The sequence below is a fragment of the Fulmarus glacialis genome, unplaced genomic scaffold (assembly GCF_000690835.1).
Source record: "Fulmarus glacialis isolate BGI_N327 unplaced genomic scaffold, ASM69083v1 scaffold49524, whole genome shotgun sequence".
NCBI lineage: Eukaryota > Metazoa > Chordata > Aves > Procellariiformes > Procellariidae > Fulmarus > Fulmarus glacialis.
Window position 1 is genome coordinate 2,180 of NW_009207091.1, and position 10,342 is coordinate 12,521.

Consider the following 10,342-nt stretch of genomic DNA (forward strand, 5'->3'; position numbering starts at 1 on the left):
ATTTATACATTTCTATATATGAATAAGTGTGGGACGGTCATAGCCATACGATATAGCCCAAAGTCACCTTTAATAGCCAGGTTTTTCTTAATTCAACAGTCCATCTTTTGTCCATCTTCATTCCTGTAGAGGTGGCTCAAGGTGTCCTTTGAATACTTCAAGCTAGTGCAGGTAAGCCCGATCAGAGAACTGATTTAACCTGACCAAAAATGAGTATTTGGCCGGATCAGTTTCACGGTCTGATTCACCAGCTGGTTGCACAGACAGTTTCTTTTATGTCTGCTTTTCTCTGGCTTCCATTGTTTGTCAATAGCTGCTTCCCCACACAGTTTGAGCTGCCACAAATTACAGCCTGACTTGTTAAGGAAAACCAAAATGAGTGGCAATTTACATTCGTAGCTTGTCCTGTGAACTGGGGCAGCTCAGCTACTGTTGTCACTTCTTCAGGAGCAGTCAGTCTATCCTGGCTGCTGGGCCTGAGGTGTTTTGGGGAAGGCACCTGGGGACACGAGTCCGCTGCAGCCACGCTGAGGTGAGCTGTCTCAGAAGCCTGAGGACTCATCTGCATGGAAGCTTTAGCATTTCAATTAGAAAACTCCTTGTTTTACCCTCCCACAGTATGTGTACTGTGATACAAGTGAGTCATTTCTGTCTGTCTCTCTGTCTATCTATCTGTATTTTTATCTATATTCCCCTCTTCAGTGGGATAAACATGCTAATGATGATATATGCTGCTATGATCAGAATGGACTAACTAGGTGCTGTGACTGCGCTGGAACTGGAGGTACAGCTGAAACGGGGTGCAGTATGTACGTGGAGATCAGAGCATTTTAAGCCTAACTGAGTTGTGAGGGACATGCTGGGAATAACTGTACAGCTGCCTGTCCTGCTTGGCTGAAATGATGGCCCCAGCTGCACATGAAGCAGCTACAGAGCTACTGCGGTTTACAGGAGCATCTTTTGTTGCAAAGGGGAGAAATCCCGCTGAGGAACATGACAGCAATTACAAATGTAGTCCCTCCTTCATTCCCAAAGTGGACGGCATTCTCTTTCATAAAAGCAACCATGAAGCTTTTTTCCTCCGAGTGTCTTCACAATGCACGTTTGTTTACTTCCTCTGTGGTGCCTAGCCAGTGCTGTCTTCTTCAGGGGATCTGAGGGTCTGGGATAATCCGGCTTGTGAAAAGTCTGGCTAAGCATGCGCTCTGCAAGATGGAATAGATGCCTCTTTACCATGCTTTTCTGCAGCTCCAGTGGTAGCAGGACTTAGCTTAGGTGTAGCTCAGTGCACCTACCCAGCTGGTGCCCATCCGGCGATCTAATATAGCGCGATGAACCCGGAGTGCTGGAGAGTCCAGTGCACAGACGCTTAGTTTTGTCTGAGGGCTCGCTCAGGTCAAAGGCTTCCTGAAGCCGACCATGCCAGAAATGGCTGTGTTGGCATTGGGAAAGCAATATTCTTTCCCTGACTGGCCTGAGGTAGCTGTGCAAGGGGTTGGCTGTGTTGTGTTTGCACCCCTGGCATGCCGAATTTGCAACCTGGATATATTACGCTGGGTAATGTTTGCCAGCTGGGAACTGCCTGTCCTCTTCTGATCAGACAGTTTCTCTCCTAACTGTACAGTCTCAACTTTTCATGCAGATGTGTGATTTGCCACATTTTGATCTGGTCCTTTCCAATTCGTAAGTGTTGTTAATGTCTCAGTTCAGGCAACTTAAGTTGCCCATAGGTGGAGTGACAGGGAAACTGGGACATGGATGGGAGGGAAAAAAAAGCATCCCAAAATTTAATCTAATGTCATTCTAAATCTGCACGGATTCATGATTTATTTATTGACAGATACGAATTTCAGGGCACTTGATTTTGTTCTTTTCTGTGTACAGACTTGCAAAAGGAAGTTCAGCTACGGTTATTGCCTGCTTGGATAAGTAATTAGTTGCTTCAGAATATGATTTAGGATATTAACTTGTAATAACTGGCCACACAAGGATGATACTCAGTTGTAAATGCTTATGATAATCAGATGCTGCCCAACATTGACAGAGAAAGGTAATACATTATGCAGAGGCAATGCTAGTGAGAGATGCTCTCATGAAGGACTTTTTTTGCACCCTCTGGAACTGTTAATAAGTTAGCAAGTATGTTAAAGTTTTGGCAATATACATTTGTGTATATACACCACTCTATGTATATACACCTAGGGGCTTTGCAAAGAGTTGCTATCCCTTCTGTTCCTGAAGCTAACCAGTGTGTATTGTGATTTAATTTGTGAGCATCTCTACTTTCTTTTTCAGATACATGTATTGGACTGACTGGGGTGAAACACCCAGAATAGAACGGGCAGGAATGGACAGCAGCACGCGAAAAATAATTGTCGATTCAGATATTTATTGGCCAAATGGACTCACGATAGATCTTGATGAGCAGAAACTGTACTGGGCTGATGCAAAACTGAGTTTCATTCATAGGGCAAATCTGGATGGTTCCTTTAGGTAAGTTTCCTTTAGTCAATAATATCGTTATAATATAATATAACAATATAATAAGTTATGGTTATAATATAATATAATAAGTTATTTCTCACCTCCTGCATTTGTTTTATACTGAGGGTTTTTTTTTTCAGTAATCTAGAATAATGCCAATACCTTATTGTTCTTTTTAAATGCAATTGTTAATAGCCTTGCAAAAAGTAAAATAGCCTCACATCCTATAAAACTGGTTTTAAAAGTAAGACTGTATGTATCAGTATTTCACTATGGGCTGTTGATATAGCCTTCTTGTACAGCAGGATTTTTCAGTTTTAGGCTCATATTTGTCTTGAAGATAGTTGGAGATGCTTATCCTTGGCCCTAGGCAACCTAACATTTAACTAGTGACTGGGATTTTACAGTATTATTACTGTATTTTTTTTTGGCAGGAAATATACATTGAGACACACTTGTCGCATCCAAAGATGTCGTTTGTGGCAAGCCTATAAATTAACCAAATTCAGCTTACTTCAGACTGCGAGCGAGCAGGAACCAGATTTTCCTAAAGCTTGATAGAAAGCACAGTATGGAAGTTTTGGTTGGTGGCTCCTGTCCAAGTGTGCTGTTGAGTTTTGGCTTTTGTAGACAAAGAGAGCTGACGCTTCAGACAGGGCAGACCTAGACGTTTGAGATTGCACCTTCAATTCTATGCAGTGTTCAATGGGCAGGTTGTGTGTCATCTGAAGGGTGAGTATCATCTGCCAGTGAAACATCCTGCTGAGGAGGCAAGTCTCTGCATTCTGGTCTGGCTTTGGTCTTCAGATAGTTTAAAATGACATTTTCATTTTCATTATTTCATAACATTTTAAATGTCTGTGTTATGAAATCATTTTGCTTGGAGGAGTTTTATTTTAGGCATAACTGAGTAATAGAACAATATGCCTCCCCCCAAAAAAACACTGCGGTTTCCATGGTGTTTTTCAATTTTTTTACCAAGGTGCATTCTGTGTCTGATTTTCACACTCCTAAAAGAGGAATAACAATATTGACATCCTTTATAAAACGCTCTGAAGTTCCTTTGAGAGCACTATGTAAGAGCTAGATAATGGTGGCATTGTAGTAACTAACAAGTAGTGACTGACAATCAGAAGTATAGGCAAGGGAAAAGGCCTTTACGGAAGGGAGTGGTAGCTCGAAGGCTGGGTGCAGGTTCGTAGACAGAAGGAAAATGCTCTCTCAAAATTAAAAATCTAAGAGAGATTTTCATACACTATAACATTAATATATTTCTCTAATTTGGGGGCAAGTGGCAGAGGTTAAGGTTTCCAGCCTGATTCTGCAGTTATCACGCACATACAAATTGTATAAACTTTACTTGCATGTATGTGTAAAAACTTAAAGTTGTAATTGGTAAGTAAAATTTATTTTGCTCATTTTAAGGTAGAGGAAGGCCACCTGAAAGGGAACAAGCCTTTGAATACACTAATTCCAGCAATCTGTCCAAATTACTCTGTGATAGGTTAGTGCATGTCCACCACCACCCAAGCAGTTTTCTGTTGAACCATAAATGAAACAGTATTTTAGGAAAAATTAATGTATTTTGCATAAAAAAAAAAAAATTGGCATACTGGTGTACACTACTCACATATTTTACTCAACTGCTGGAGGGTGCAAATGCACACTTGATGTCAGGGTATTCCTATGCAGGATGCATTGTGGAAATTCCTTGTGTCTAACTGTATGTGGACTTTTAGGCGTTGTCCAATATAATAGCTTGATGTCATCTAGCTATGTATATTTTATATTGTTACCATATGATAAAAATTCCTTCTTAAAATGTTATGCATATTAATAAAATGCCACAAATATTGATCTTAATTTTTTATTCTTTTTTCCCTTCCACTGATCAATGTTGAAACAGAAGTCTGTGAAGTTGGGACTCTTAGGTTCTGGTGTCAAGTTAAACTTCAATAATGGTTCAAACTAGATGGTGACTTTGGAGGTTGCATCTATTCCTTAAATATAGAGAATATAAATTTCACCCAGACTTGTTGATAAAGAAATCTTATGGTGTTTCAAATGCTTCTACCCCTCCTGTCCAAGAATCACTTCAGAATTCAAATAAAAAGGAAATATGCATTCTGCATGGTGGATTAACGTTGCTGGAGCAATCTGGCTGTTACATCTTAGCAAGCTTCAGTTTGCAAGCACATCATCTGGAACTGTTTCAGGGGATGTAATTACAGTAGAAGAAGAGACTTGATATCTAAGAATGATGGAAATAAGGGCAATATATAGTGGAAAACAGCTGCTACGATACTAGAATACAGCCACTGCTGTTACTAGTAAAGAAGCAACAGCAAAAGTTAGAGTGGAAAGAGAAAGTGAAATCAGGATTTCTATTTATTCTATCGTGTTTTATGGTGAGAGAAGTAGTGATAATTTGAAGGACAGAAATTTTAGAGCAGTTTCAATTTTATCTCTAGAACAGAATGAATAATAATTATATTGTTTTCTTTTTTGCACATTACCTGCTTTGTACATGTATATGCAAATACCTGTTTGCATGTGTCAGCCTGTTCTAAACTTGTCCATGTCTGAATACATATGAAGAATTTTGGGGGGTCTTTTATATTCCCCCCTCACCCTGGGAAGTGCAAATGGTACCTATGTCGCTCAAAATGAAACAGAATCCTTTCCTTCTCAAATGTTAGGTGTTTTTGTTTTTTTCTTTAATCTCTTCAATGGAAACAATTTAAATGCAAATCTGAATATAGGTATAAGAAAAATATGTTTCTCGCTTTCCTTCAGGATGATGCTGAGACTTCAGCTTTCTCAAAGTTGTATGATGAAAAATTTTGAATACTGGTTTGCTGTGTCAGAACACTGGTTTGGAAGGTGTGTGTATGCCTTTGTGTCTGTGCATATGTAAAATGCATGAATTTGTGAAGATTGAGTTGATATTGGTTTGACTGAGGACTTGTCAAATATGTTTTCACTGACTTAGAAAATATCTCCAAAACTACCGAATATAAATTACACAAATTTATTGCAATATGTATAAATTTGGGGATCCTATGAGTTTAGAAAATATGTTAGAAATGTCATGTGTTTTGTGGCTTTCAGTCCAGCTAATAACCAATGTGAAAATAAATGCATCCCCAGAACAGAAGTGTGGCTGAATGAAGTCATTAAAAAACATCTGAAATGTTTCTGATTTATATTGATAATAAATATTTAGTCTTAGAAAAAATATAAGTGACCCTTGCTCTACATTTAAAAAGCTAATTTCAAAAAAATTTGTTTCTGCTGCTGACCAAGTTAAAAGGGGTAATTTAAAGAGACTCTTGGGTTGTTTCTTCCTTTTCCTGCTACAAGAAAGGACTGAGTGCAACTGAAATCCTGGGCAAAGATGTCATGTATTGCACAGGGGGACAAAAAAAGTAATGCTTTAATTGGAGGAGCACTCTTCAGACCTGTGTTTCCTCCAAAAGGCAGTTGTGTTTGGGTATCTGCACAGCCCTGTTAAAGAACTTCAGTGTGACCTTTCAGAGGTCAGTGTGGAGCGGAATCAGATACTGTGTCACTATCAAACCCAGTATATTTGTGTCCTTATTGCTATGAAGGGGCAAAGTCTTGTTTTACATTTTTCAGTCTGATTATCACTTTTATCATCCGGTGAATCTCTTGGTCCAGTGAATTTGTTAAAAGAAGACAATTCCTATCTGAGTTTTTACAAAGCCAGATTTTTTTCTGCGTGGTAACAAGTGGAAGCAATGCGTTTTTAATCCTTGCTCTTTCTTTCATCTAGGCAAAAAGTTGTTGAAGGTAGTCTTACTCATCCCTTTGCGCTGACGTTGTCTGGGGACACTTTGTATTGGACGGACTGGCAAACACGCTCCATTCATGCCTGTAACAAAAGGACAGGAGAGAAAAGGAGAGAAATATTGTCTGCCCTATATTCGCCGATGGACATCCAGGTCTTAAGTCCAGACCGGCAGCCATACTGTATGTTTTACCTTTCCCTGAAACTTTTTGCGTGACTGTTACTTATCTATTAGGAAAAACATTTAATCATAAAAATGGTTAGTGTGAAGTTGTAAGGTTTTGAACACTTGTCGGGGGATTGGTCGCTAAAGGTATAAGTATGCGAATCCTGTACCTTTCTTGGAAAATTCCAGCCTGGATTGGTGTGAGCTCACTCATCATCCAGTTGGTAACAAAATCCAAAATCCAGTGCACTACTTCAGTGACATCTTTTGATTTGGAATATCGGAATGAGAATGATAAAGACTCACCTGGCATCTTTTTAACACCATTATTTTAAAGACAACTGAAAAAAATGCTTATAATTACTTTTTTTTCCCCAAATAAGTAGAATTACCACAAAATATGTAATGTTCATGTTGTACTTAAAAGTGCAGTTTTTGCAGTCCAGACTTGATCATGTTTATCTTCAATACGTAACAAATGAATGCTTCGGTATGGAAGGGATTTGCTTCTGAGCTTTTATATAAAACATATACGTGCCTCTTTTTTCTTTATGTATGACGCTACTTCAAAGGAAGGCAAGTGTAGAGAACTGAGAATTGAATGAGGCTGTATATGTTTTGTATATGCGTGTGATTCCATGTGGCAGTTGGTCTAGGTTTTTTTTAGGATTGAGAGAATGGGACTTAAAAGCAATGGGTGGAAATGTATACAGTTGAGTAGCTATGGGAAGAATTATCTCTTGCCGAGGGGAGATACACTTGCCATTTGGATTGGCTTCTTTATTTATGCCAACTGTAAAGTCTGCTTCCCTAAAGATAATATTTGTTATTCCAGTAAAGTTTATAGGATGTCAGTAAACAGGCTTGAAAGTAAGCAAAAGGAGTTTGGAGATCATCTTGGTGATGGAGCATGTGCAAGTTTTCATTGAAGTTGTCGGGTATGCACAGCACCCTGGTTTATCTCAGAGCTCCAGATAAGAGTTTGTCTGTGCTGAATTCTTGCCATTGCTTTTAGCTCAGGGAATGTCCCAGCCTTGGGTCATAGTATTTCTGGGTCAGTCACAAAGAAAATATGGCACATAGGGAAATAGCATATGCTGAAAATAGCTCAGATGCTATTGACTTCATTAAGATCAGGCTTGGATTCCTTCCTCTCCCTTTTTTTCCTCTTTGTGACTGTCAGTGGAAGTAACACAAGCCAAATTAGCTGGAAATTTTGGGGTTTTATAGTAAAGCACTTCAGATGCTTATTCAAACTATGATTGATTTTGGAGAGATCTTGCACAACTTGCAATTTTTGTTTTTTAATAGCTGGTAATATTCTCCATGATTATTTATGGTTACAGTTTCATCTCTTGCTGCCATTTTTTTTTCCCATGTAAATGAGGTGCGCGCAGTTGTCGTGTCCATCCCCATCCTGTCCCCCCCAGTTCTTTTTTTTTTTACATTTTCAAAATTGCTGACTTTACATGTATCTCCTCTGGATTTCCTGGTGATTCAGGGATATGTCTTGCTGTGAAAGCTTTGCAGTAGGAAGAGATATTTACACAACAATTTGTACAATTCCTACATTACAGCAGTGTTTTGCCTTCTTTCATAGAACTGGTCACCCCCCCACCGTCACCACCCTCCAAGCCCTGTTTTCCATTTTCATGATGCTTAGCTGACCCAGCATCCACAAAGTAACTCATGTCCAAAGCTCTCAGCTGTGTTCAGCTTTAGAAACAGTGAAAGAACTGTATAGTGAGAATGTGCTGAGCTGTCAGCTCTTTCAAAATCAGCTTTTGCGTGCATCTCAATTTAGGTGCCCCTAGAAGTAAGATGCTGGGGAGGGCGGAATCAAACACTTTATTTTGTGGTTCCTCTGTCTTTTAGCACTAAAACTTGTGCCAGTCATTTGGGACCTATAATTTCTTCCTCATGGAGAAAAGAGGGCTTTAGGGGTTCTAGAAAAATGAAAATAAATCTGTTTGGTTTCTTGAAGTTCACACTCCATGTGAAGAAAACAACGGTGGTTGCTCCCATCTGTGCCTGCTGTCTCCAAGAGACCCCTTCTACAGCTGTGCCTGTCCCACTGGTGTGCAGCTAGAAGACGATGGCAGGACATGCAAATCAGGTAGGAGCTTGGCTTTTCTACAGTGACAGTGTTGACTTGCTTTGGGTTTGCCACTTAAAAGTTGAGCCTTGAAGAAGCGAGTTGAGAGGAACTGCCTGACGCGCTGAAATGTCACTCTTGTCTTGATGAAGATGGGAGAAATTTTGCACCCAAATCTCCTGCCAAGCTACCAAAGATGGTGGTTTTTAAGAACTAAAGAAATGCCTTGCATTAGAAATCAGAGAATTTTGACTGTATTTTGTGTCTTTGGACTGTATTTTGTGTTGCCAGTTCTCTGTAGGAATGAAGTAGTATGTGGAGCCCGTTGCAGAAGAATTTTATTAGAAGTAAGCTATTGTAGGACATCTTTCCATTTGGACAATGGACCATGGACAGACTTCTGCTCCCTCCCATTCATTGTCTAGTAGTGGTCAATGATGTAGTAGTGGTGGCTGAATTGTTGCCTTCCAGTTGCATCTCAAAGTTAGCAATATGCTTGAGACATGTTCTGCACACAGATGTGCCAAAAATTTGTTCAAGGCCACGTCCACGTGCCCATATACTATTTTAGAGATAACCCAGTGAGTTGCCCCTGCTTCAATTAATTTTATCATGAAATAATCTGTACAGAAAAATTCAAAATTAAGATTTAAACGAAAAATACAGTTTTTCTGGTTCTGAAGATTAATCATCCCTCTGTTTCCCTTTGGGCTGCTCTGTGGGAAGGATTTATGAGAAAATTGCATTGGGAATTTTTTCTTCCTGGGTCTAGTTTGTGTTTTTTGGACATTATATTTAATTTTAAAAAGCGAGGCAAGGCTTTGTGTGAGGAGGCTTATAAAGTTTGCTTCTTGAGATAATTCAGCTAGAGAAAATAAGGTTCTAGGTGGCTGTTCCATGTCACTGAGAAGTAGGAGAGGCTTGTGTATTATCGGTAGAAAGCTGTTTAGAGAATAATAGCTAAAGTAGATGCTTTAATTGGAAAGTATAACTAGATGCATATTTCGTATCCATCAGCTGATTGAGTCTAGTGGTATACTTTGAAAGCTTGGTTTTATCATTGATCAGGAAGCCTCTTTTTAAAATGCATCTTACAAAAGCAGGCAATTAACACTGATACGGCGGTAGGACGCTAGGAGGCAAGGTTTTGGAGAATGTTCTGCCAACAGCGTAAAAGACACTCTGCTGCCTATCTCCGATGCGTTCTCAACAAGTCTAGTCAAAGAGTACAGTCATTTTCTGATGTGGCTTGATTCCTCTGAGTACTAAAGTAAGCATAATAGATTCCTTTCATTTGTGAACTTGAAGCAGAATTTGAACGCTGAACTTCAGGGTTTAAGGGCCAGCTTTATTAGCTCATCCTGCTGCAATTGAAAGGCTTATAAGGTAGTTCTTGCAGCTGCTGAAAGACCTTTCTCTTTCCTCCTTCCAGCTTTGGAAAGTTCCCCTTTCACAGCTTTTAAAAAAGCATTGCTGAATGCTCAGGACAACCTTTTTAGACGTTCATATTGACCTCATGTTTCTGGCAATGGGAATGAAGGTCAGCCTGCTTTTGGTGTTTTGGCAGATAGCGCAAGCAGGAGTGACTGCTTATACTGTGCTTTCACCTTTCCATTGTCAGACCAGACAATCTGTCAAGGGTGTTCTGTCAAAGGAGGGCAAAAAAGTGGGATGGGAACAGGAAGTCTGGTTTTGCATAAGAATGTGGCCTTTTGGTTCAGTTTTATGGATTATTTCTTTCCCAAGCTCCACATCTTTTGTTATCCTGTCTGCCTTATGCCAACAT

At 39.5% G+C, this 10,342-nt stretch overlaps 1 protein-coding gene across 1 annotated transcript; it reads left to right on the plus strand.

Moving 5' to 3' along the window:
• Positions 1–1,419: 1,419 nt before the first annotated feature.
• Positions 1,420–10,068, plus strand: LOC104075446 (low-density lipoprotein receptor-related protein 5). Its single transcript, XM_009575958.1, has 6 exons — positions 1,420–1,557; positions 1,643–1,683; positions 2,296–2,493; positions 6,281–6,477; positions 8,446–8,577; positions 9,989–10,068. The coding sequence occupies exons 1-6, from the start codon at positions 1,420–1,422 to the stop codon at positions 10,066–10,068; spliced, it is 786 nt and encodes a 261-aa protein (XP_009574253.1).
• Positions 10,069–10,342: the final 274 nt, after the last annotated feature.

Excerpts from the sequence above, each read along its gene's own strand:
- LOC104075446 (XM_009575958.1), top strand. The coding sequence starts at position 1,420 with ATGCCAGAAATGGCTGTGTTGGCATTGGGAAAGCAATATTCTTTCCCT. Across the intron at positions 1,558-1,642 it reads ACCTGGATATATTACGCTGG|ATGTGTGATTTGCCACATTT; the intron begins GTAATGTTTGCC and ends CTTTTCATGCAG. Across the intron at positions 6,478-8,445 it reads TCCAGACCGGCAGCCATACT|TTCACACTCCATGTGAAGAA; the intron begins GTATGTTTTACC and ends GGTTTCTTGAAG.